Source organism: Callorhinus ursinus, unplaced genomic scaffold, assembly GCF_003265705.2.
Source record: "Callorhinus ursinus isolate GAN/ISIS: 27379988/994484 unplaced genomic scaffold, GSC_fseal_2.0 scaffold11, whole genome shotgun sequence".
Lineage (NCBI taxonomy): Eukaryota > Metazoa > Chordata > Mammalia > Carnivora > Otariidae > Callorhinus > Callorhinus ursinus.
In genome coordinates this window covers 17,928,841-17,955,549 of record NW_027397073.1, presented here as the reverse complement: position 1 = coordinate 17,955,549, position 26,709 = coordinate 17,928,841, and the positions used below count along the sequence as shown (strand labels likewise).

Sequence of the window (26,709 nt, the reverse complement as noted above, 5' to 3'; positions counted from 1 at the left end):
GTTTCCCAACTATGGCCAGATGGTTTTAGAATCTGCCCAAATTAGGGATGCGTTCCCTTTCTCAGTCTGACTGTGCATCTTTTTATTGCATGAGGCAGCTTTCAGTATATCAGCAACTAATTCCCTAGAAATCATACTCTTGAGTATTGTGCTTGGCCTGCTCACTGCCTGAACATTGGCATTTTTCCTTGTCTGAGTGACCCCAACTGTGTCATTTCTAATGGAAATATATGGGCAGATTACAGAAGGGTGTGACTATTACCCTTGCAAAGCCTTTGGCAGCATGACCCCAGATGATCAAGGGGGAAGTTTGAGACCCTACTTACTGCTTTTCTTAGGCATAAATGGTTGGCTAGGCACAACTTTCTGGCTTAATTGTGGACATTGAAGGTTAGGTTTCTCTAATGTTCTATGATATAGACTTAAAAAGCAAGCCAGCATCCTTGTTAAACAAAGACGTATATGTAGCATGTATGTTCTCGTAGTTTACTGCTAGGAGATAAACATATTCTTTCAGTATTTCCAGTTGGAAAAATGGGGTCATTATCTATTAACCCATTTATTTTCACGAGAAGGTAAAAAAGATATTTCATAGTTACATCAGAGGTATAAATTTGATGTTTATTTCTTGTAAGGATACAGGTGAAATCGGGGTAAATAAGTTGAAGCCAGGCAGGCAGATTCAAAGTCACTGGGTCAGATAGATAGTGCCTTTCACCTTTCTAAGTGAGATAGCAGAAAATGGAAGGGCAGGACCAGTAGCCACTTGGAGTCATAAGTCAGTGCCCTCTAAGAAAGGGGGCCCTTTGTGACGGAGGACTTTAATTCTTGAACTTGTGTAACCCAAGGTTTGGGTGTGGGTTTGGGCAACAAGTGGAGACAGCTGACTGGGTGGGGTGCAGAGAGGGGAAAAGGGCACTTTTGAGTTCTTTAAAAAGAACTTTGATTATATTCATTCTGCAGATTTGACTGTCTCAGTCTCTAAGACCCTTAAATATGTAAGTGTAATTAAAGAAAGCAATTTAACATTTTCAAGGCATGAAGTGAAAAATTATAAGGTAAATTCAATGGAAAAGCAATGTGAGGAAATATTCAGGAACAGTGGAAGGTGGTCACACTGAGTTGTTGGATTGAATACTTTTATTGACATATTGTTAAAAGTGCTAAAAACTTTATTAATGTAATTTTAAGGTAATTTTTGTGTGCTGGTGATGATTATGCAGGTGGAACTATTCAGAGTAAAGCAGAGATATTAATATGAGCACAAATATTGAAAAGGAAAACTAATGTATTGAAGAATTATAAATATCTTCATATTTCTTGGTGGATACCTAAACATTGGCAACTCCTTCAGAAAATAAATATAATTACATTTTAAAAGGTAGAATTTATGGTGTATAATGGCATAATAATGGTAAAAATAATATTAGCTACTATTATTTTTTGTATGCATGATATGTTAGTCACTGTGCTAATTTCTTTGAGTACATTTCATTTTAATTCACACAATAATTACGTGAGGTGTGGTTATTGGTGTTAACCACATTATACAGAGAAATGAGGGTCAGAGAGGTTAAATAACTTCCCACAGTCACACAGTTAGCAGGTGACAGAGCTGGAATTTGGCCCTAAGTAGTCCAACTTGGTGGCCTGAGCTTATCCACTGTGCATACTGCCTCCTAGTAGACGTCATTATGTATTTAAAATAATTGTATTTCTCCAAATTTTGACTATCGTTTTCATCATTGATTTACGTAAGTATATGACTTTGATGCATACTTACTTTTAAATTACTAATTTATTGAATATTTATCTTTCACTTTGTAGAAGAAAACACAGCCATTCTTTCGAATTCCTGTATTCTACTTTTCCTTTAGAGAACTGTGCATTGCTCACTTCTCTTGTACTTACCCTTTAGTTTTCATCTTTGATTATTCAGCTCTGGAGTTTCTTAGTTTTAAACTCCTTTTACCTCCTCTTATTTATGACACATTATTTGCTTTTAAAAAACATGTTTTGGGGTGCCTGGGTGGCTCAGTTGTTAAGCGTCTGCCTTCGGCTCAGGTCATGATCTCAGGGTCCTGGGATCGAGTTCCGCATCGGGCTCCCTGCTCCACAGGAAGCCTGCTTCTCCCCCTCCCACTACCCCCGCTTGTGTTCCCTCTCTCACTGTGTCTCTCTCTGTCAGATAAATAAATAAATAAATCTTTAAAAAATAAAAATAAAAAACATGTTTTAACTGCAATTTTATAAGTTTAACACATAACACACTGTGAAAATGTTTGACAGAAGAGATAGCTAAGAAGGTAAAAGGTCACCTGTTATCCTTGTACACATAAGAGAACCACAGTTAACATTTTGATACCTTTCCTGTGGCCTTTAAAATCCACTTACTGTATATTTGTGATTATATTGTAGATATAGTTATCTGAGCACATTGCATCTTCATTTAATATCATAACAAATAGTTTTCCAAGTTCTACTTATTCATGAAAGTAATTTTTAATGATTGTAAAACATACCATATTTATGTGAGCATACCATATTTACTTAGCAACTCCTACTTTGGATGTGTGGATTGTTCCTAATTTGAACGTCTGTATTATTACAATACAATATTTACTATCTTTTTAAGTTAAAAAATTTTATAATTATTCCCTTGGATAGAGTCCATGAATTTTTTAAGATTAGAACCTCAGAATTTTTGTGTAATAGGAATTAACATTTTTAAGATGACTGAGGTATAGTAGCAAATTACTTTCTACCCTCAGTGCCTGTTTCATTGCCCCTTGCCAGCACAAGCAGTTTGTATTTACTTCCATGCCTCAGTTGCCACATCCTAAAGTGGAAATAATAATTATACCTACCTCAGAGGGTTGTTGTGAGACTCTAATGAATTATAACATTCGGAATTTAGCCAAGTACTTAGAATAATACCCAGCACAAAGTGAGAACCCAATAAATGTTGGTTGTTTGCTATTACAATTTCTCAAATCTTTGGCTAAATTGGAATAGATGGAGAGTATCTTATTGTTTGAATTTGCATTTCTTTGATTACCAGAGATACTGAAATTTTTCTATGAAGATTTTAGTGATTTTTTTTTTTAAAGATTTTTATTTATTTGACAGAGAGAGAGAGACAGCGAGAAAGGGAACACAAGCAGGGGGAGTGGGAGAGGGAGAAGCAGGCTTCCCACTGAGCAGGGAGCCTGATGCGGGGCTCGATCCCAGGACCCTGTGATCATGACCTGAGCCGAAGGCAGAGCCTTCAGGCTTAACGACTGAGCCACCCAGGCGCCCCGATTTTTTTTTTTTTTGAGACATCTTTTGTCCTTTGCTTATTTGTTTTTCTTGGGGATTTTAGTGCTTGTATGAGTGCTTAATGGAAATGTTAAGTGTATGTGCTTTCTATTGTTGAAATTTTCTCCTGTTCTTATATAATCTATCCTTTTTCTATGTAGCTTCTTTCATATTTTTGAAGCTTGGAATCTTTCTCCATCCAGAAATATGATGAAATTTGATTAGAAAACAATGGCTGGATTAAGAACAAATATCAAATACTTCATTAGAAATTTATTTGTTTGTGGGGTGAGGAAAGAAGGCTGATGGACTTTTTTTTTTTTTTAAGAGAGAGAAAGATGGGGGAGGGGTAGAGGGAGAGAGAGAATCTTAAGCAGGCTCCACACCCAGCCTGGAGCCCGATGCAGGGCTTGATCTCATGATCCTGAGATCTTGACCTAAGCCAAAATCAAGAGTCAGACGTTTAACCCACTGAGCCACCGAGATGCCTGTCTTACATTAAATTCTTCATATTTTTTTTTGCTGTTTAATTAATAAGGAAGCAGTTGAAGAAAGATGGAATTCTAATTAGTCCACTATTATCTTTTATATATAGTGAATGAATGAGGATATTAAAACTTGTTTCTAAAAGTATTATTTTCATATAGAACATAAACAATTAGAAGGTTAGTCAGTGGTTTGGTTGGACTCCATGGCCTTTTCTAAAACAGCTATTAAAAAAATAGCTCTCTACCTTTCTTTTTCCTTAACAACAACAACAACAACAACAAAAAAGGATGAGCTATGGAGGTCTGAAAAAAAATTTTAAAGCTAGTTTCATGAAAATGTGGAAATGAAATTAATATTCCTAGGCTCTTTTTTCCCTTCAGGTAGAATATTTAAAAGTGATAAATGATGCATCTTAACTGCACATTTATGTTCCGTAGAAAGAGTTCTGGGAAGTACAAGAAATAATGATTAAGAGAATAGCGAGACTGATTTATGACTGAAAGAAGCTGGTCATTTATAGCTTGTCTAATGATGGGCATATTTAAAAGAAAAGACAGTAGTTAGTGATCATATATTTAGGGATTACTCAAAGAGAAAAATTGTTTGGAGGCAGTTAAGAGATTGCCCCTGAAATGATATGAAGAGAAAGAAGAATTTATTTTAGAAAACAAATTAGCAAAAGTAGGAAAAATGTATGTATGTAATTTATATTGGAAACTGTTGGAAAGCAGAATCATCTCCCCAGAGAGCTAGTGGAAGGGATAAACTAGCTGTCTCTGATTTCTGTAATTCATGGCAGATATTTAGGAACAGGTTACATAAGAGATTTCTGGAAATGGTTTAAAATGAAGTCTTGTAAAATGCGTAAGGTCAGGCTGGATGACCTGGGTGGTATATTTTGACTCTATCAGATTCTATGATAGTTTGTGGCATTCTGCTGCTCAGCGGTAATGTACTGTGAGGATTATTTGCTGGCAAACTCAGTGAGACTCTGGTTGAGGATCAGACTCTGGTTGAGGATCAGAATTATCTGGAAAGGAAAATTGGCCCTGGAATATATATGTTTTGGTCCAGTATCTCCCTTCTTCTCCTTGCCCAGTTATCTTAATTTTTTCATCAAATAAAAATACAGTTTTTATTTAATATTCTGTTGTTTATTAATATTCTATTGTTTATTGTTAACTTTTGCTTTTAAATTAGCTTTTTATGTCATTGGTGCATATTGCTTCTAGGGCAGAATTATATTTGGAACATGATTTTGAATAATTTTCACTTATAAAATACTGGCCAAGTTGATAGGATGCTCAATCCATGCTGTACTAATTCTGGGTTCCATAACAATACAAAATTTTACATGGTGTTCATGAGTTACACTCTTTAAGTCAGTCGGTAGTAGTGGTTGGGGAAGTATAATCTGTGAGACAGTTAATTGGAATGGGGGAATAAATATGAAAGCTCCTGCTTATGTCCTTTTTTTAACCTTAAGAAATTGAGCCTATGAACATGGAGTAGATGGTAGGACACTGGTGTCTCATTTGTTTCTTACGTTCTGTGGTAACGACTGACCTGGGGAAGGGCCGACCTGCCACCGCGAGGAGGCACAGCATGGCTCTCGCCTGGTGTGCTTGTTGTCTGATTCCTCACCCGCCACCACAAAATGGGCAGAGAAAATGATGATGGAACAGATTTCCAATGAAACTTAAATATCTTTTCAGCAGCTACATTATGGTTTAAGGCAATGATCATTTGGTCCATCTGGCAGGAAGGCAGCCAAAAAATGTATAATTACATAAAATATGTATTTACATCCAACAATCATTAGCAGTGAACTCTTTCTAAAGCTATACAGCTTTGAGGTGTTGGCTAGCGCTATTAACATTAGTAAGACATTTAAGAAGGTGTTTCCTTTCATCCCAAATTTATTTAAACTTTGAGTCATTCCTTTGTTTTTATTTTTTAAATTTTATTTTTTTGAGAGAGAGTGAGCAAGACCACAAGCGGGGGGCCAGTGGGAGGTGGGTAGAGGGACAGGCAGACTCCCCATGGAGTGAGGAGCCCTTACACAGATGTGGGGCTCAGTCCCAGGACCCTGAGATCGTGTGACCTGAGCCGAAGTCAGATGCTTAACCAACTGAGCCACTCAGGCTCCCTGAGTCATTTTTTTTTTAAATATATTTTTTAAAGATTCTGTTTATTTGAGAGAGCATGAGCAGTGGGGAGGAGCAGAGGGAGAGGGAGAGGAGCAGCAGGGAGCCTGCTGCCAGGCTCAATCCCAGGACCCTGAGATCATGACCTGAGCCAAAAGAAAGACGCTTAACCAACTAAGCCACCAGGAGTCCCTCCAAGTCATTCTTTTAAAACATATTTTTGTGCATGTTTTACAATGTACATGATATATTGGCACAGAAGTATACATACAATGGGAATACATTACAAAGTTGTTTTTTTTTTTTAAAGATTTTGTTTATTTATTCGACAGAGAGAGACACAGCGAGAGAGGGAACACAAGCAGGGGGAGTGGGAGAGGGAGAAGCAGGCTTCCCACGGAGCAGGGAGCCCGATGCGGGGCTTTATCCTGGGACCTGAGATCACGACCTGAGCCGAGCCAAAGGCAGACACTTAACGACTGAGCCACCCTGGTGCCCCTTTTACAAAGTTTTTTTAATGAATGGGTGTGTAATCAAAGTTAGTAGCATAAATGCATGAGGTTCACATTTTTTGTAGTATTATTTTAATCACACAATTTAAATGTCTTATGCAATATCCCGTTACAGTGTCCTTGATGTTAAGTCACATTTAGGTGACTTTTCCAGGTTGAAATGGAACAAAGTAAAGTAGAATGGAATTAATCGAATTATGGAATCAGTCGTCGGTGAAATAGATGTTCAATAACCAATATCCCTGGAATTTAATAATTTAATAATAAAGGAATTGTAATTCAATTCATTTGTGGGGAAGCTGGGTCTAAATCAGAGATAGGCATTATTAAATATTCTTTAAGAAGTGCTTCTTTAATAATTTTGAGGACAGATAAGAAGAAACCAAGTTAATTGCATTTTAGCAAATCTTTTAAGTGCTTTCATTTAACAGCTGAGAATTATTTATCATTACTCTGTTCATTGTTTGAATTAAAATTAATACCAAAGTGGTGCTTGAGAATGGTCTTTTTCCTTTTACATTTAAATAGGCTAGACATTTGCTTTGTTTATACCATTAATTTGTTTTCACACAGGCTGTGAAGGTAAACCATCAACTCACAATTAATTAGTGGAATCAAAATTAATGAGGTTTTACTGTATTGGGCTATTTCCACTCTAGGCCAGTTTTCTTCACAGGAGTTGTACTAGCATTTTTTTGAAAGAAGAAAAATTAGATTTATTTTAATCCATATTTAAAAAGCAGAGAACCATCTTTTCTTGTGAGTTAAGTACCTGTAATAACTACGCTTTCTTGGGCTTAGCAGTATTGATTTTTTTGTTTTGTTTTGTTTTCAGTCTTGATTATTTTGGCTATTTCCAGACTGTTGCTTATTACAGTAAAGCTAGAGTTAACTCTTCAGATGCTTATTTTCATTTACAGGGATGGTATATCAGTTTTAGTTTGGACCAAACATTTTTTGTGTGTGTGTGTGGGTGGGACGTGTCATTTGCCTATTTTCATCATTATTGCACTGTACGAAAGAGGAACAGGACTGTTCTTCAAAGCATGTTTATGAAGTATATGTGTTAGAGTGAATCATGTGGAAATGAAAAGCTAGAGTTTTTTGAATTACAGTTATTTTTTCCCCTTCAGAAAATTACATAGTCTGCTAAAAGCGGACCCTTTGCTATTGTTTAGTATTTGCTTTGTCCTTTATTTTGACTAATAAGAATGATAACATAATATAGACTTTTTAAGTCTTTTCTTGAGGATGGATCACATTTTCTTGAATTTTTGAAGTTAGCCACCTGCATATAAATGGGAGGATGAAAGTTGAAACTTCTCCTGGGGAGTTGATACCTGAAGGTCAAGTTCCTCATAGGAATGGGGATGAATGTCTGCAGTCCTCTCTCTGCTAGGTTATAAACCAGTAAAGAATACTGGTGAAAATTCACCTGTTGTTGAATAGACTTCACCCTAACTCATGCCCCTTTGAAATGGAATGCCAAGAGTGCACGTGGACACTAATGAGGTGACTGTGGACTTTGGGGGCCAGCGAGTCAGCTAGTGAGGGATGTGGCATCACTTAAGCATTAGCTCATTTTAAAGATGAGGAGCTTGTGAGTCAAAGTGGCAGAGTCACAAGTAGTGGTGTGGGTTGTGTGCGGGAGTGCGGCAGATCGGTGCCTGATTAAAGGACGTGGACAGATGAAAAGAAATGTTGTCTAGGAGGAAAAGATCCCTGCAAACATTTATTCCCTGTGATGAGAGAAATAGATAAAATGACCACTTTTTCGCAGATTGATGCTGCCGAATGGTAATAGTAGTAGTAGTTAACCATTAATATGGCAACCATCCCTTTTTGTGAGTTGAATGATGGATATATTTGATAAATACAAAGTCGTTACTAATGGTCATCCAAAGCATCCATTGTATTAAACTTTCTGTTATCTTTGGTTAGCAATGTATGTCTGGTGGAACTCATAAATATTTTATATGGTCTGAAATAAAGGCATCCCAGATATATTTTCACCTTTTTATTCTAACATTGCCATATTTAATGATTTTTTTTGTAGTTTGCCACTTTATTTTGATTTATTGCTTAATTATAAAGCTAATTTTTGTGTGTGCCATGGTCAACTACCCCTCAGTCCTTACGTCTTTTTAAAGGAAGAAATCATGTTTTATGTTATAGTTGAACGCTTATCAGGGAACATGAAATAAGCTTAAAAAATGTTTAGGAAAATTCTATATGATGTTTTAATAAAGGTTCATAACATGATCTTTCTGAACTTGGTTTTTTAACTTTTAAAATTAGTAAACACCTGCTATGCTGATTATAATGTTTAAATCAGTGTATAACAAAAAATACAAAGAAAGCTAACACAGAATAAAAGGTGGTTAACATACCTGAATTTAAGAACAAAGTAGATAGTTAAATCTTACTTTTATTAATGCTCTGCTTCATTCAAAAATTGATTTTAAGTTGTTTACAAAAATAAACATTATTCAGTAAGATAAAAATAAAGCTAAACAATGAAGAGAAACAGAGAAAAAAGTAGAGGAGGCTGAGTCTGCATTGCAGAAGTGCATGCCCCTCCCTCGTCAACTGTGATGGGTAGAAAAGTCAAGCCTAGGTGTCTTAGTAGCCAAAATGTGAAAGGAACCAGTTACAGCAGCTTTCTCCAAAGTGTATTCCTCCAAAACTCGGTCTTCTAGGATCACCTTGGTCAGATAAACTTCAAGATGAGTGATACTGTAGTCCCTTCATAGAATTCCATTCCCCTTAGCACGTTAAAGGTTCTTAGAAGTTCTGTGGATAAAGTCAACAACGGTAACTTGTATTTTCTTTGTACATTTGGCCACCCCCACCTCTTTTCATTTGATACCCCTGTCAGCATTTCCCATTCAGTGAGATGTCGTAATCAGTGTGGGATTGTTCTTTAGCTAAAACTGTTTGCTTAGGCAAAGCCCAGCCCAGTGAGGTTTGAGAAGTTTCTCCTTTGGATCCCATTGAAGGGATACTGTGTATATAGTGCAGTGGGCCTCATCCCCAATATTATTCACAATATATCCAGTGATGTGTGGCTGTTTTCACATGGTTTCACCTCAGTATGAACTGAAAGCATAATCCAATAAATCACTAAAATGTTAAGTTTTAAATAGCTTATAAATTGTCTTAAAAATTTAAATACCTTAATTTTTAATTGGGTTGTGGACTCCCACAGTTCTCTGTTGCTAGTGAAAATCTTTACCGTCTTTGATTATTTATATTCCATCTTGTTTTAAAAGGAATTGAAGGGCACAAACTAGAGATGAGCAGAGAATGCACAGCAGAATGTTTAATTGGCTGTTGTGGGTTAGGGGAGGTGGTGCACCTGCTGACATTACAGACAGAAGCTGTGAAGCACGTCTACACATAATACCAAGTATCTCTGCCTCTTGAAAGGCATGATTGTGGCTGAGGAACCAGGAGGGTATTGTTTTTGAGCAAAGGAGCAGGGAAGAACATGGGTCCAAAATGGCAGAGTCCCAAACAGAAAACAGCACCGCAGAAACCCCGCTGTAGCCGCTAACAAAGGAAAGTTCACACTGTGGAAAGAGAAGGCATAATAACAGATCAATTTTTTTTCCAGCTTCGCCTGCGCCTGTACAGCAATCATGTTAGTAAGGTCATCTTCACATATGAACAGCAGATTTTCTAAGGCATCTTTTCCATCTTTAATCTAGGACTCATTTAGCATCTCTTAAAATGTCATGATTGAACTGGGTGTTTTATGTATAATAGGAAGGAACAAGTTTTTCAACACAATCTAATACTGTGGTTGGTTTTTAGCAGCAGTGAATGTATAATTAATTTTGGTTTACATTATTGAGGACCAGGTCCATTTTCTTCTGAATTTAATCTAAATATAATTAAGGTTTATTCTTCTTTTTAGGCAAGAGTGCAGCACTGCATCTGCTCTGTAGCCAGTGACCACTCAGTGGGGCTTCTAAGTCTGCGAGAGAAGAAATGCATTATGCTGGCATCTCGTCATCTCTTCCCTATTCAGGTCATCAAGTGGAGGCCTTCTGATGATTACCTGGTAGTGGGATGTTCAGATGGCTCTGTATACGTCTGGCAAATGGATACTGGTAAGAACAGGTGTTAAGAGACAGGCTAGAAAATTAAATGGGTGTATTTGATTTCCTGGAAATTAATCTTTTATGTGAGGAAGAAAGACCTAAAATGTAAAAAGTTGTTGCTTTTACTTCTGATCACTGCTTTTTCTAAATGTTCTCATTATTGTCAACAAAGAACTATTTAAATGTCCTCTCATTTGTTGTACTGTGCCAAATACTTTAGAGTAGCTCACTGATCTACAAAGGAATGCAGTTGAAGACAATATACAGATTAGGACAGGCAGCACAGACAACAAAACCTAAGTGATTTCTATATAATTCATGAGGTAAATTGTGAGCAAGATTAAGGAAACCATTTTTGTGTCAAGTTCAGAAACAGTGGAAGAAGAAAAAATTCTCTTTTATATGAACAGCAGAATGGCAATATGGAGCAGTTAATTATAGGAGGTAATTGAAATGAAAGTTTTAATATCTAGAGAGAACGTTTAAAATTTCAAGTTTCAGAAATTTTGCGTTTGGGGCGTAATCTAGAACAAGTAAGGTGTGGCTTAGAAGTACACACAATTATGTATAATGTTTATACATAGAATCTTATGGTTTTCCCTGGGAAATTTTTCAGTGTGTAACTAAATGTTTACTGCTTTAGGCTTTTCTAAACACATTTTATTCTACTTTTACCCTTTTAAGTCATCTTCTATGAGTGATGAAAGCCCTAGCTGTACTAAATAATACTTCTACTAATTTGTTTTTCTTTTCTTCATTTCTTTGTTTTAAATAGTCCTTTTCCAAATCAGGCTATGTATATATTTCTGTTTGTTCTGTGGTGGAGTAGGGAGTTCTGCTAATTCTTTCTGTAACAAGTAGTCACAGTCTCAGGGAAATGTTATTTATAGTCCTTGTTTTAACTGGTAGTATGTAGGCAATCTTGCCAAGAGAGAACATTCTTGAAGAGTGTCAAACTTCTTAGCTTTTGCCTTTAATTTTTTTTGTCTGATTATAAAAGAGGGTCATGCTCTCTGTTAAAATTAAAAGCACAGATTAGAAGAAATGAACTGATATCTCATTGTTCAATAGTAAATATTAACATTTTGTCATATTTCTCTCTGGTCTTATTTCTGTGCATTTTTAGAAACAAAATTGCTGTCATATTACATATGTAACTTTGTCTCGTTTGTATTCCTTTTTGTGATATCCTGTCTGGCAACCAGCACTGTTTCATGTTTGCTGGTTTGTCTACCCCACAAACTAAATACGCCCAGTTTGTGTTGCTCTGGAGTCAGACTGTTTGGTGTGGATTTAGGATCGACCATTTGCTAGCAGTGCGATCTGCTGCAACTTACTGGACTTTTGTCTCTCAACTTACTACTCTGTAAAATGAAGATCATAGTAGTTCCTATTTTATAGTACTGCTGGGAGAATAAAATGAGATAATATTTACCTGGTGTATAGTGGACATTTCTAAGTGTGTGTATGTGTATGTTTGTGAAATCGAAATTTGTGTCTATGCACGTGTTTATATTTGCTATTAATGTTATTTAACAAATATACTGCTTTCCTTGTTACTTTGTTGAACTTGGGAATGTGATTTTACCTACATTTTGAAATATTTTAAAACTTTGAGGATTAATGTTAAAGAAAGTAAGTTCTTACAGCAGTGACCTTCAGAAAGCACTATTTTAAAATACTATAAATATTAAATTAACAATTGATTGACAATTAATAAATCAAGCACAGATGTGAGAGTATGGTAAACTTGTCTAGGACTTTTAAAAATTAAAATAATATTCTAAAGGAAGAGAATATCATTTTTCTGAATTTTTCAGATAAATAATTGATACTTGACTACAGGTACTTTAAATACATTTGTAAAGAATATGAATATGAAATTCTTTACAAATGAAATGTTACTAAAAGACAAAGTTATTTTTCCAGTAATTTCCTCAGGAGTTGTTGACAGATAGTTCCCAACTATAGGTGTACTGAGGGATATTACTCTTATAGCCAGTTTAGTGTAATTAAGCCCATTTTAGATTAAACACAATATATAATATTGAAATTTCACAATTATCTTACCTTCAAGAGGATTTAGGTAAACAATCAGTCAGTGTGCCATTTTTAAATCAAATGATAGAGAAGCAGAATTTGTTTTGGATTTAACCAGAATAGGAGGTATACATTCCTTTTTCCTCCTTGCTACTCAGCCTTTAGCTAGTGATATAAAGGCCCCTCGGGAGTGAATAAGGCACATCCTGAAGGTATTGACATTATTTATTTATTAAATTTATTTATTTATTAAATAAATAAAAAATGAAGCCAAATAAATCAGATTCAGCCAAGGTTTGATGTATGAAATGTATTTAAACTGAGGAGACACTTTATCCCGCTTCTTAGCATTTTGGGGATATATTTTTACAAATGAAGATATATTACACTAAAAGTACTCACGCATAGTGTGTAATTTTCTGTTTGCTGTTTTGAATTTTACTGATGTTTCTAGCTTAAAAACACTTAAAAATGTCTTTATACTTTTATGCAGCATTTTCTTTAGTTGTTTTTCCCTTCGAATAGGTAGTTTTTTTGTTTGTTTTTTAAATTTTATTTATTTATCTGACAGACAGCGAGAGAGGGAACACAGGCAGGGGGAGTGGGAGAGGGAGAAGCAGGCTCCCCACCGAGCAGGGAGCCCAATGCGGGGTTCGATCCCAGGACCCTGGGGTCATGACCTGAGCCGGAAGCAGATGCTTAACGACTGAGCCACCCAGGTGCCCCTCAGATAGGTAGTTTTTATTTCCAGTATTTATTTCCTAATGAAATGAAGTTGAAGCTAGTAAAATAAAATTTCATTAGAAAGACAGAGGTCCAGAATCTTTTGTTCTTTACTTGTGTCGTCTTTATTATGTCTAGTAACAATTAATAGTGATGTGGAGGCCAGGAAAGTTATTATTCCTTCACATCTTAGATAGTTAGAAAATTAGTCAAATGACTAGCAACAAGATTTGGCCAGCTGGAGCTCTTGACTTCTACTTAGGATCTTATTAAAGGTGGCGTACTGACCTGGGTGGTGGCTGCTTCTGCATGGAGCTGTTCACGGGCTTCAGGGAGCAACTCTCTCATTCTTCACATTTGACGTTCCGAATAGGTGGGAAGAGTTGCTTCCACAGGCCTTTGACAAGGTCAAAATCCTGTCTGTTTGGGAAACAGTGGCATGCTGTACGTAATGACTGATTTTACAAGATGTTCTTATCTCGCCATTAGCAAGTTTAAACAGCATTTTCATGTATCTGTTTTTGTCATATTTGTTACAGAACAAAAGTGATTCTCACATCATAGACCTGTTCCTGTAGAGACAGTTACTAGGTGTTCTTATACAGATGCAAACGCCAGTGGTGCTTGCCAAATATATGAGAAATTAGTGTAGGAAGTTCTGTCCCTTTACTTTGTTATCTTTTTTCTTTATTTTCTGTCTACGAGTTTTCTGAAATCTTTCTGTTTTTGCATTTACTTTAAGGAATATGCATTCAAGTCATTTTATAAAAACTTAATTATCTAATAAAGGGTAGCAGAGAATTATGAACTAATGGATATTCATGTCTGTTGAAAAACCTATAAAGCTTGGATAATCAAAAGCATAAGTGTCAATCAGGTTTTTCACACAAGTAAAGCCTTAGTGTGTGTGTTATACTTGCTTAAGACTTTATTTGCTTGAAATTGTCAATCAGTTTTACTGATTGTAAGATTGCATAAATTTTCCTAAATTCACTGGTAGTATTTCTATTATTTAAACTTCCTGTGCAAAACATTTGCCTAGTAGTCAGTTGATGGTATCTTTAATGGATTTATAAGTGCTATTTGTGTAGTTTGTAATTTCTATAAGTATTTTCCTTTTATAATAAATACTTCTATTTACTTAAATTGATAGTTTTGTCTTGTTACTAAAATTACCAGAGAGAATCAGGAGGTGGTACTTCTGCCCAATCTTTTGTTACTAGAAGGGTTTAGTAGCAAATATTTTGTTCACATTTTGACCCTTTGCCTGCTGTATTTAAGTAAGGTGGAAATTTGATTTTATGTTTCTATTTCACAACGTATGGCTTACATCATTAACATTCCTATATCTCCTATATTTTTGTTTTTCATTCTGTTACAAAAAAATACTATAGGACAGGCAAAGGCACAAAGGATGGAATGGTTAAGAAAAAAATGATACCTTTACAAAATCATAGTAAAACCAGTGTAATCAGAGTTTCTTTTTTCCCTATGGATGAATCACTCGGGAATTTTGAAGGAAGAGGTTGTTACAGTGGAAATATGACCATCTTTGCTACCTTCCCCACCATGAGCCCTCTATACAGTTATTAATTACTAAATCCCTCCCATTAGGTACCCCTTGGCTTCCTTTTTTGTTTCCATAGTATTATTCTAACTTAGGACTATATTTTTTCACACCTAGGCTATCTTTATTTGCTTTCCTGTCTTCTTTTTCTACCTTCTAATCCATCCTGTACTCTGCTGGAAAATTAATCTTAGGAGATGAAACAACAGCAACAACACTTGGTTCATGTACAGTCTTAATGAAAACAAATTTATTTCCTGTAGCCTTTAAGATAAGGCCCTTCACAGTGTGGTATCTTCCTACCTTTGTCTTTCTGTCCATTTCTTTTAGACAGACCAGTTGCTCTGTGCAAACAATAATTATATTCAAGAATAATTAGGCCATTCTCTACCACTTCTTATCTTTTATATCATCCATATTGTTGCTCATGGTTTTCACTCAGTTGGAACTTTTTTTTTTTTTTTTAAGATTAAGATTTTAATTTTAAGTGATCACACCCAGCATTGGGCTTGAACTCACAACCCTGAGATCAAGAGTTGCACACTTCCCCCGACTGAGCCAGCCAGGTGCCCCGGAACATTATTTCTTTCTATTTGCTTATTTGTTTAAATAGTCTCTTTTAAGGAAATTTGAATAATAAAAACAGAGTCTTCCATATTTACCCATGTAGTTACCATTCTATTGCTCTTTGTTGCTTTGCGTAGATCCAGATTTCTATCTGGAATGATTTTCCTTTTGCCTAATATTTAGTATTTCTTGTAGTGCAGGTCTATACATGATGAATTCTTTCAGCTTCTGTGTGTCTGAAAAACTCTTTTGTTTCATCTTCATTTTTAAGATTTTTATTCTGGTTGGAGAATTTTAGGTTGACAGTTGTTTTTTGTTTTTCCTTTTTAAACTCCACTGTCTTCTTGCATTATTTCCAATGAGAAATCTGCTGTCACCCTTAGGTTTGTCCCTCTATACGTGCTGTGTCTGTTTTTTTCCAACAGCTTTAAAATTTTCTTTTTCTCTTTATTATTGATTTTGAGAAGTTGGATTGTAGTTTTCTTTATATTTGTGCCAAGGGTTTATCGTACTTCTTGGATATGTTGGTAGGTGATTTTCGACCAGTTTGGAAACGTTTTGGCCATTATTTATTCAAATATGTTTTCCATCCTTCCCTGCCCTTCCTCTCTTTAGAGACTCTAGTTATGTATTTACTTGGCTATTTGAAATTGCCTACAGATCATAGGTTGTCTTTTCATTTTTAAAATTATTTTTTTCTCTGTGTTTTATTTTATATAGTTTCTATTCTAGATCTTCAAGTTTATTAGTCTCTTTTCTACAATGTCTAATCTGTCATTATTCCCATCTAGTGTATTTTTCATCTCAGACATTGTAGTTTTCATCTCTGTAAGTGTGATTTTGGTCATTTGGTATCTTCCATGTCTCTCTACTCAAACTTTTTGAACATCTGGAATACAGTTATAATAACTCTCAATGTCCTTGTTTGCTATTTAAAAAATCTGTGTCAGTTCTGGGTTGGTTTTTATTGATTTGAATTTTGTCCTCACTATCATATTTTCCTACTTTTATCCAGAATAGCCTGAAGGTGGTTAAAGGGTAGAAGCAGGGAGATGAGCTTTTATGAGATTGCCTCTAGGCAATAAAAGATGATGGATTATTACACCAGAGTGGTAGTGGTGGAGCTGGTGAGGAGTGGTTGAATTCTAGGTATATTTTGAAGGGAGAGTGAACAGGATTTGCTGATAGTTGGATAAGGGGCATAAAAGAATGAGATGGGTAAAGTTGACTCCAAGGTATTCATCATGAGCAACTCAAAGGATGGAATTCATTTCTAGACATTGAGAAGACAATGGGAAAGCAGGTTTTGGAAAGACCAAGAGTTAATTTTTTTTTTAAATACTGAGTTGAATATTAGACATCCAAGTAGAGATGTTGATTAGTAAATTGTGTATATGGGTCAGGAGTTCAAGTTGGGGATATCAGAGTGGGTGATGTAAATTTGGGACTTCTTAGCATGTAGAAGATACTCAAAGTCATGACACTGGATGTATCACCAAGAGGATGCACATGGTTTAGATATATTTCTGTGATGTGGAAGAAACCAGCAAAGGAGACTAAAATGGACTTTCCAGGAAGAAGAAAGTGAAGAGTGTGGTTGCCTAGAAGCTAAGCAAAAAAAAAAAAATGTGTTTCAAGGAGTAGAGAGAAGGAACAAGTGCAGCTGATAGTAAATCATAGTAAAATGAGGACTGAGAGCTGAATATTGGATTTAGCAACATGGAGAGTAGGTTCTGTGCATGTTTGGGGTGAAATCTGATTTGAGTAAGTTCAAAGGAAAATGGGAGGAGAAAAATTTGTAGGTAGCAAATGTAGATAGCTATATAGAGGATGATAAAAAAATGGGATACCAGCTGGAAACAGATACTGAGTCAAGTGTGTTGTCATTTTTATGGGTCTGTGTTGTTTTTTTTTAAACAGGTGAAATAATTGCACGTTTATATGCTGATGGGAATGATCATGTGCTGGTGGGAATGATCTAGTAGGTAGGGAGAATAGATGAAGAGAAAGGGGAGAGTTGCTGAAATGATGTCTGTGGGCAGACAAGAGAGGGATGGGGTTTAAGCTACAAGTGTGTTAGGTAGGCGCCTGGATAGTTCATGTGTTATTATAGAGTAGTGTGAGTGGAGATATGGTGGTGGGAGCTGGTAGAACTTCTTTTCTAATTGCTTCTATCTAAATGAAATAGGAAACAAAACTTTTCACCCAGGTGAGGGCAGGAAATGGAATGTTGGAGATTGGAGGAGAGAAAGGCTATGAAATAATTAACTAGGAAAGTAGGAAAATGAAAGATCTGTGGAAATGTGGTCAATATTAAGGACCCCTTGAGATCAGTGGTCATGAATTTCAAGTGGATCTTTCAGCATGTTCTTCATTCATATCCATCTTCATTGTACAGGTGTGGAGTAGCTGGAGAGTTGGATTCAGCCAAGGTTGGAGTTTGCTCGGCTGGAACAAGGAAATGAGATGAGGACAGAGCTGTGCTTATGAGGACGGACTATGGAATTTTAGTTTATGGGACATAGGGAAATAAGGGGCAGGGCAAGCATGATAGGTGAATGAAATTTTGGAGTCAGTGCTGAACAAGGAATTATTGGGTCATAGGGTTGAAGTAAAGAATGGGAGCTGCTATCGGAGAGTGGACTTTTTGACATTGGGATCATGTTAGGATTTAGTTACTGGTAATGAGAAGATTATAATGTGACCATTGTCTGGGGTCAAGTGTAGGGCAAAATTTATTGTGAGTAGAGGAACTCAAAGAGCTAGGTGATCGGGATGTGTGGAAGAATCATATGTGCTGGTGATTTTCAAACATTTTTGAACTTTTAAATCCTTTTAGAGTATACACACCCTCCTTTTCATACATACACAGAAAGTTTCAGGCAACAGCTCCTCCTTATGCTTTGCCTTCCAAAATACATTGGTCAAGACTCAATGAATTGGTTAGTAAAACACTGATTTGTGTTAATACTAAAATCACCAAGAATTAATTCCAGGACGACTCTTGGAAAGAAAAGAAGTTAAGCCCTTTAAGGAAGGGGAGGGGCAAACTTGAATGGCATGTATATAAATACTCAACATTGGGAATAAAATATGTTGGGGTGTTTGGGTACTAGCTCAAAGACACAATAGAAATCTTGTATTTTGTTGACATTTATGTTTCTGGTGTTCTCTCTGGTTATTTTTCAAAAATTGATTTGTCCTCTTTTAGAATGACTCTGGAGGAATGCTCAGTGGATCAAAATAAACTTCATCTTCATTTCATTGTCCTTATTATAATCTTCAGAAGATTATCTACAAATCCATAGAATGAGACCCTTTAAAACAAAGTATAGAGAAAAGCTGTCTGCATTGTAGGAAGGAGTTGTGCCTTAGCTTAGACATGAAATGCATAGGTGGAGATGAATGGAAAGAATGGCCAAATGAAGAAGCTTTGAAGTGGTCATAAGTTGGAGTAGTAGTTCTTTTCATAAACACCCAGAGAAACATTTGATTGGGTATAAACAGTAAAAGTCAAAAGACATTTGCAGGCGAATAAGTTAGTTTTTTTTCCTGCTTTGTGGAGATTCCCTAGAGAAAGAGAAGCTCCAGGAATTATTAAAGTAGAAAGAATGAGAAGAATAGCAAAATTTAGCTCTTTTGTTTGTGATTGATAGACAACTTAGAGGAAGGTGAAGTCATAGAAACTGGTATGTGTAGTAGAGTAATGGTGTGGAATATCATGAAGATCGTCTTGGAAGCAGACAGTGGAAAAGCCTGGGGGAAGTTGTTGAGGTCTCGGCTCTGAACCTGGCTTTCTTGGGAAGTTGCAGTTGGGGCATTACAGGAGAAGAAACGGCTAAGGTAGTGTTGCCTGGAAGATCCTCAGAGGAGGGAAGCACAAGGAAATGTTTCTGGGAAGCAGAGAGAAAAATACTCCCACATAAAAAACGTCTATGCATTTTCTTTCCTTAAAAAATGACTCAGAGCGGTTATAGTGTTGTGTGTACTAATTGTGAATTTATACGTCTTCCAGGTGCGTTGGATCGCTGTGTGATGGGGATCACAGCAGTGGAGATCCTAAATGCCTGCGACGAAGCAGTGCCTGCTGCAGTTGACTCTCTCAGTCATCCAGCAGTCAACCTAAAGCAGGCCATGACACGGCGTAGTCTGGCCGCTCTTAAAAACATGGCCCATCATAAGCTACAGACTCTTGCAACTAACCTCTTGGCTTCTGAGGCCTCTGACAAAGTAAGTTTTGTGTGTGTGTTCATGTGTGTAGCCCCCATCCTACTCTGTTTCATAACATAGTTTTGGCATGGCTTAAGGAATAACTTTTGGGAGACGACATTGATGAAAAATAAGCTTCTAATTTTGTGTAGGTTTGTCCAACATCGTTTTTGCATATTTCAAGTATTTGGCTTTTTTTTTTTTTTAAAGTAGGTTATTCTTACCACTTAAAATATTTTAAAATGATTCCTACGGAGTTAAGGGACTTGAATCTGAAATTAGAGCAAACATTTTTCATATAATCTGTCTTTATGGTTTTCTGACAGTCTTCCTGTCGAAAGATTGAGCACTAGCTAATATCTCTAGGAAGAAAAAATAATTTAGGTACAATTAAGATGTTTCTAATTGTGGCTGCTCATTTTTTTTTAAAGTCAAAGATTCTGATTTTAGTAAGGTTAGGCCATTATCAAGATTTAGGAGGATGTTTGAGAATAGGTATGGCAGAGTTACCCAAGCACTGTAAGACCCAAGCTCAATCACAGTTTCCCTACTGATATGCACATTACGACATCCGTTACTTCTTCAGTTAATAGAAGATTATCCTACGAAAAGAAGAACAAATAATCTCAATTCATTAATGGGTTACTTGTCTTTAGTTTTATAGAGGCTAGCCACTATTTGGTTTGTGGTGTTTATGTTCTGTGGTATTGTTAGAAGTTGCTTGTCTCTGGTAATGTCTAAGTGAAACTTACCGTCCCAGCATTTCATCTGAGTCACACCTTAAAATTCCCAGTTGCATCTAACTATTCATTAGAATTATTAGTAGGTAACACAAGTACTGTTATTTTCATTTTCTTATTCTGGATTCCTTTTTTTTTTTTTTTTTAAATAGTTAGACATGTGGCTAAATAACAAACAGGTTGAAAGGCTCATCTACAAACTTGAAAATTTGCCCATGAATTAGTGGTGAGTGCTGATGACGTAAAATGCTGTAGGTGGTTCCAATGACCCATGTCCTCTAGGAATTGGCAGTAATATTTGATCATTCTGTCTTTCCCCAAGATATTAAATGCTTTTATTGGCTTTGTTGTATTGTATGTTTCATAGATCAGAATTATGAAATACTTCTTCATTTTCTTTCATGCTTTCTGTCCTGTGTTCTGAAGTTTGAATAGAAATCACAACTTAAATGCATTTGCTGTGCTTATAATTTTCTTTCAAGAGATTACATAGATATCCCTAGCAATTCAGTGTTCATAGCGCATTGTTTGATGTTCTGTGTAATTTTAATTTTGTGCCAATTTATAAAATAGCATATGTAAGGGCAAGTATATATGTTGTATAATTTTCAAATATATTTTTTTTCTTGTTGGTATCACCTAGAAATAAAAATTTGGAAACTTAATTATACAGTTGGAAATTAAAGAAAAATAAATGGTACAGTAACATTTATGAATGGCTTTTGTAAGTGGTCATGGTCCATTATGTGATTTTTACAATCTTGTTTGTCCCTGTTTTAATAGCGCATTTTATAGTGCAATTAGTGATAAAAGCACCAGATATCAGAGACACTATACTTATGTATTGTAAAATATATTGCTTGTGAACCTCCTCAGTCTTGCAGCAGTGGTAATTGTTGCCTGGCCTACAAGGAAAACAATTATAGGAGGGGGGAAAGGCTTAGGAAGCTGAGGCTGCAGGAGGGTAATCACTTTATGAAAAATGTATGTTGGCTGGACCATTAGGGATTTCTCTGTTTTCTCATGTTGAATTTGAGGCTCCTTCTGAGGGGAATATTTAAAGAGTTGTCCTCTGCACGGCTTTTTAACCTAAGGAGAAACAAAAGCCACCCAAAGTTTAAAAAAACAAAACAAAACATAACTAAGAGCCTCTCAGTGGTGTAGAACTGACTCTGAGATATGGGAACTAAGTTTTTTCATGGTCTCTCAATGGAAAGTAAAATCTTTATGGGAATACTGTATAGAAAGAATCCCACCTTTTCCTTGTTAGACTGGTGTTAGCAGTTGGGCTATTTGGAAAAAACATATCGTATATTACTAATTTTGTTAATTATGGCAGATATGTAGAGCCTTGCAAACAAAAACAGGGAATTTTTTTTTTAAGATTTTATTTATTTGATAGAGATTGAAAGCACGAGCATGGGGAGGGGCAGAAGGAAAAGCAGACTCCCCACTGAGCAGGGAGCTGGACGCTGGGCTCCATATCAGGACCCTGGGCTCCATATCAGGACCCTGGGATCACGACCTGAGCCAAAGGCAGACGCTTAACGACTGAGCCACCCAGGCGCCCTAAAGATAGGGAATTTATTCTCCTCTGATTCTTTTCTTTCACTAGAAGATCAAGAGGATGTTAAGTGAAATTATTCCTTAGGACTGCATTGAATCTTTGAAAGATGTGTGTATTTGAACCCCTGTGTGTTTCTTTTATGACATATATCTTAATTTCCTTTGTGTTATAATAACTTACATGCTTCTCTGATTCTCCCCACTGAAATTCAGCCTTCTTGCAGGCAGGGATTGTGACTTATTTATTGCTCTTTCCCTCATGACATCTAGTAGCAGCTGTGCAATAAATATGCATTGAATTGGATGATGTGTAACAGAAAGCTCTGAAGGCCTCTGCTTCAGCCTCTTTGCCCAGGTCTTCTCCCTTCCCTCATAGTTGATTGTCTTGGCTTGATGATCAGATCTGTTCCTGTTTGGGAAGCCTTAGATGTGGAACATTTATTAATCACCTTTGCCCTCTGTTCAGTTTTGCATTCTCCCCTGTGGTTTTAGTGAGCGAGGCTGTTCAGGCATAACTCATTCTCCTTCTTTATTATCTCTGTATTGTCAGCAGTCCAACACATCCTGCAGAGTCTGTCAGCGAGTCCCTCCCCTTTACTTCTTTTCCTTATGGCTCTAGAGCAGGGTTTCCCAACCTTAGCACTACTGACATTTTGGGCTGGATAATTCTTTGTTGTGAGGGGCCGTCCCGTGTATTGTAGGATGTTGAGAATCATTTTTCCTGTACCCACTGCATGTCAGTAGCACCCTCTCTTGTCCAGGCGTGACCATCAAAAATGTTTTGAGTTACGGCCAAATGCCCCATGTGGGGCAAAATTGTGTCTGGTTTAAAAACACTGCTCTGGAGAAAAAAAGTTGAGAAATGGTAGAGATCCTACATCCTGTATCTTCCGTTTCCTTTCCTGTCCCCACCCTTGCTTCTTTACTCCTTCTCTGAGGATAGTGAAGCCATCCCCAAACCTATCCTCTCTGCCCCTGTGGCAGAATTAGTTCTTGTGTTCTCTTTGTACTCAACACCTTCCTGATCAGACCTTTCCTTAAATCACTTTACTTTGTATGGGGTATTTTTTTTTTCTTTCTCTATATCTGTCTTCCCTGTTAGATTTTGAGCTTCTTGAGGACAGGAACTGAGTTAGCTTGGAGGAATAGATTGGAATCATATTGTGTAATCTATTTGAATGCAAAGCTGAGGACTTGCCTCAGTGGGTGGAAATACGATATTGAATAGTCTTTTTTTTTTTTTTTAAGATTTTATTTATTTGACAGAGAGAGAGAGGGAACACAAGCAGGGGGAGTGGGAGAGGGAGAAGCAGGCTTTCCGCCGAGCAGGGAGCCTGATGTGGGGCTCGATCCCAGGACCCTGGGACCTGAGCCAAAGGCAGACGCTCAACGACTGAGCTACCCAGGCACCCCAATATTGAATAGTCTTAAAAGAAGATCTCTGTTTAAGAAATATTTTGCCATATCTGACATTTGTATGCCGGACACTTACAAATATTGCCATGGGAAATGAATCGTGAGGCTGTTGGGTTGATACAGTGAGAGGCAGTGGGGACCAGGATATGATTAGGTGGAGGAGATATTGAAGAAGGAATGGCTTGGAAGCTCTTGTGTGGGTTGAATAAATAGGAATGATAAGCAAGAGAAGAGTTGAGACATACAAGTCGATTTCAGAGATCCAAGCCTGGCTAAAGGGAGAATGACAGAGATGTTAACAGATGATACAAACAACTCACAGAATTGGCTTTGAGATTGGTTGTAATAGGAGACATCCGCCTCTTGTTTGTAGTGGTGGGAGATGGGGTGTGTACAAGGGGAGCAAACATCCTCTAGGAAAGAAGTGGCATGAGAGTGAGAGTAGGGGTGGGATTTTTTTTCCCTAAAATAAATGCTGGAGTAAGAGCATGGATTAGACTGTAGTCCATATTTTGGGATGCCTGCTGTCATTAGAGTATTCCAGATATGCTGCGAGTTAGTTATTATCATCCTTCAGACTTGCCAATGATGAACCTAAAAAAACAGTTGGTTAGAACAGGCATTGCAAACTTTTTCTATAAAGCACTAGATAATAAAAATTTTAGGCTTTGTGAACCATACAATCTATGTCACAATGATTCAACTCTGCCATTATAGTGTGAAAGCAGCCACAGACAATAGGTAAATGAACGACTATGACTGACTTCCAATAAAACTTTATATACACAAATAGGCAGTGGGCTGGATTGGCCTCTGGGTCATAGCTTGCTGCACCTGCATCAGAGAATGGCATTATTAATAACAAGATTGTGGATACAGTTCTTCCATGGAATAGCCCTTGCTTGCTTCATTTTTGAAAAGCAATTCAAAGGACTGGTTAAGAACCTGGGTTCTGGTGACAGGCGTATCTATATTTAAATTACATCCCTGTAACTTGCTGCCTGTGGGTGACCTTGGACAAGTAACCTGCAATGGCCTAGGTCACACATATAACCGAAAATGAAATTTTGAAGGAAGCAGAGGTCAACAGTTGATCAGAGATGTGAGAAAACATTAAGACTTGGGGAATAAAAGAGTGGAGTTAGTAATTAGGGAAGTCATTGGTGGTCATTAGGAGAGCCACTTTGGTAGAGTTAGTTGGGTCAGAAATCCTGGTACAATGAACTAAGAATGAGGATGAGATAAAGTAGAGGTGGAAATCATGGAAGACGTTTGCTTTTGGAGGATAAAAAACAGAGTAGTAGCTTCAGTGGCTGCAGGGGTAAGAGCCTAGTTTTACTGTGTTAGGAGCTCACTGAACAGTTTTGCGGGTGGAGGAGGTAGTTGGTAGAGCCATGTCAGAGGACATGGTGGTTGATAGTAGAGTTAACTGGAGAATTCGCCCTGACTAGATGTTGTTTCCTTTTAATTGGTAATGATGAAAAAGAGGAAGGTGAATATTACCAAGTTAGTATTCAGTGTAAGAGGAGCAAAGTAGGCTGTAGTGTCTGTTAAAAGGAAGGAAGTGGTTTTAATCCCTTGAAGGCAGAGCCATCTTTATTTTAATGCTGTGTAACACCCAGCATAAGTTCCTATGTATTGGACTAGGAATTAGAAGATTTGTAAACTAAACATAGCTAGTAAATCATAGATAGCATGTGGTGGGATTTGATGTCTGCGTAAAGAAATATGTTAAGGAGATGGTCTAAGCACATCAGGTGGTCTTTTTGATGAACTTTCTCATAAAGCATTTGCCACAGACGCTGGTTCTTGGGGAGGAGATCTTGGGGGATGCTTGGGGTCAATGGGATTTTACTAGTGGAGCTAGAAGGCCTTTAATGTCATGACAATCATTTCTTAAGCCTAGTGTGTGTAATTTTCTGTTTGGCACCTTTATATCTTAGGCATTGTGTACCAGTCAGAGTCACCGTATTTATATTAAAAGATCACGAGGCTGAAGAAATTGAAAAATGACCAGGATGATTTATCTCTCACATTACATTTCTCTCTCTCTTGTCTAATTAGTCAAAAGCCTGGGGAAAGAAAAAATGAATGGGCTGTATTTCCAAAGGTCAGTAGCTTTGTATTCTGTGTAACTAGGTGAGAGAATGGAATTTAGAAGTCAAATATAACCTACTGAGAACATGCTCTGTGTTTTTTTGCTTACAAAATTCACTCTAAAAAAATTTTATACTGATTGAATTGACTTTATGATTTGTTGTGAAAAGGGCGCTGTAAGGTACAGACAGGGATAAGCCGTATGACGTTATATACGGGATATGGGCCTTGTCTGGTGAACTGTTTATGGCCTTAGAAAAATTCTTGTGATATGTCTGACCTTTGAAGAATCAATCAAACTTGCTTAACATTCTACTCCAAAACTTTAATGAATATTTTCATATAAAATAAGAATATGTTGATTGTATATTTATTACATATTTGTAAGTATATATGGACTTCATTTTTGGTTTTAAATGGTTATTAGAAAAAAATTTTACATTACACTAATTGTTGTCTAGTCTTCAATAAATAAAGGAACCTTAGTGAGCTGTCCAGTCTTTCCTAAGAAAACTGAGGGGTCAATGTCTCTGACTGTAGGAGGGGAATAAACTTCATTGAGTCCCTGCATGATGGGTGATTCTCTTTAATGGGGATAATAATTAGAAACCAAATCTGGATGCTACATGCACTCATTGCTCCTGGGATGACATTGCATCCAAGCCGTGTCAGGAGACAGAGCTAGATTATATATGTCTGTTTATACACACACGTCTGTGTTCCTCTATTTTCCTAAATATAGTAAATACCATTGGTTAACCCTCTTACCTCCACATCTAATCAGACACCACCGTGTTTGTTCTAGCCTCTCCTCCTGATACACTGTAACTCTCTTCTCCAGCTGTGAGAAACCTCATTCCCACTATTTTCAGTGTATTTACTGTCTTCATGACTCACAGTGGGGTTACATCCCAGAAAACCCGTTGTAAATGGAAAATCTCTTAAGTTGAAAATGCATTTAATGCACCTAGTCCCTCAAACATCATAGCTTAGCTCAGCCACCCTTACCCATGCTCAGAACACTTACATTAGCCTGCAGTTGGGCAAAATCATCTCATACAAAGCTTATTTTTTTTAATTTTTTAATTTTTATTTTGTTATGTTAACCACCATACATTACATCATTAGTTTTTGATGTAGTGTTCCATGATTCATTGTTTGTGTGTAACACCCAGTGCTCCATGCAGAACGTGCCCTCTTTAATACCCATCACCAGGCTAACCCATCCCC

General features: G+C 36.8%; 1 protein-coding gene across 4 annotated transcripts in view; it reads left to right on the top strand.

Moving 5' to 3' along the window:
- The window catches only part of WDR7 (WD repeat domain 7), a 365,699-nt gene that overhangs the window by 66,436 nt on the left and 272,554 nt on the right, over window positions 1-26,709 (top strand). For all 4 annotated transcript variants that reach the window (XM_073898127.1, XM_025886347.2, XM_073898126.1 and 1 more), the window contains 2 exons: window positions 10,368-10,563; window positions 19,467-19,681. In XM_073898127.1, the coding sequence (XP_073754228.1) occupies window positions 10,368-10,563; window positions 19,467-19,681 (411 nt within the window). The remainder of the gene's footprint in view (window positions 1-10,367; window positions 10,564-19,466; window positions 19,682-26,709) is intronic.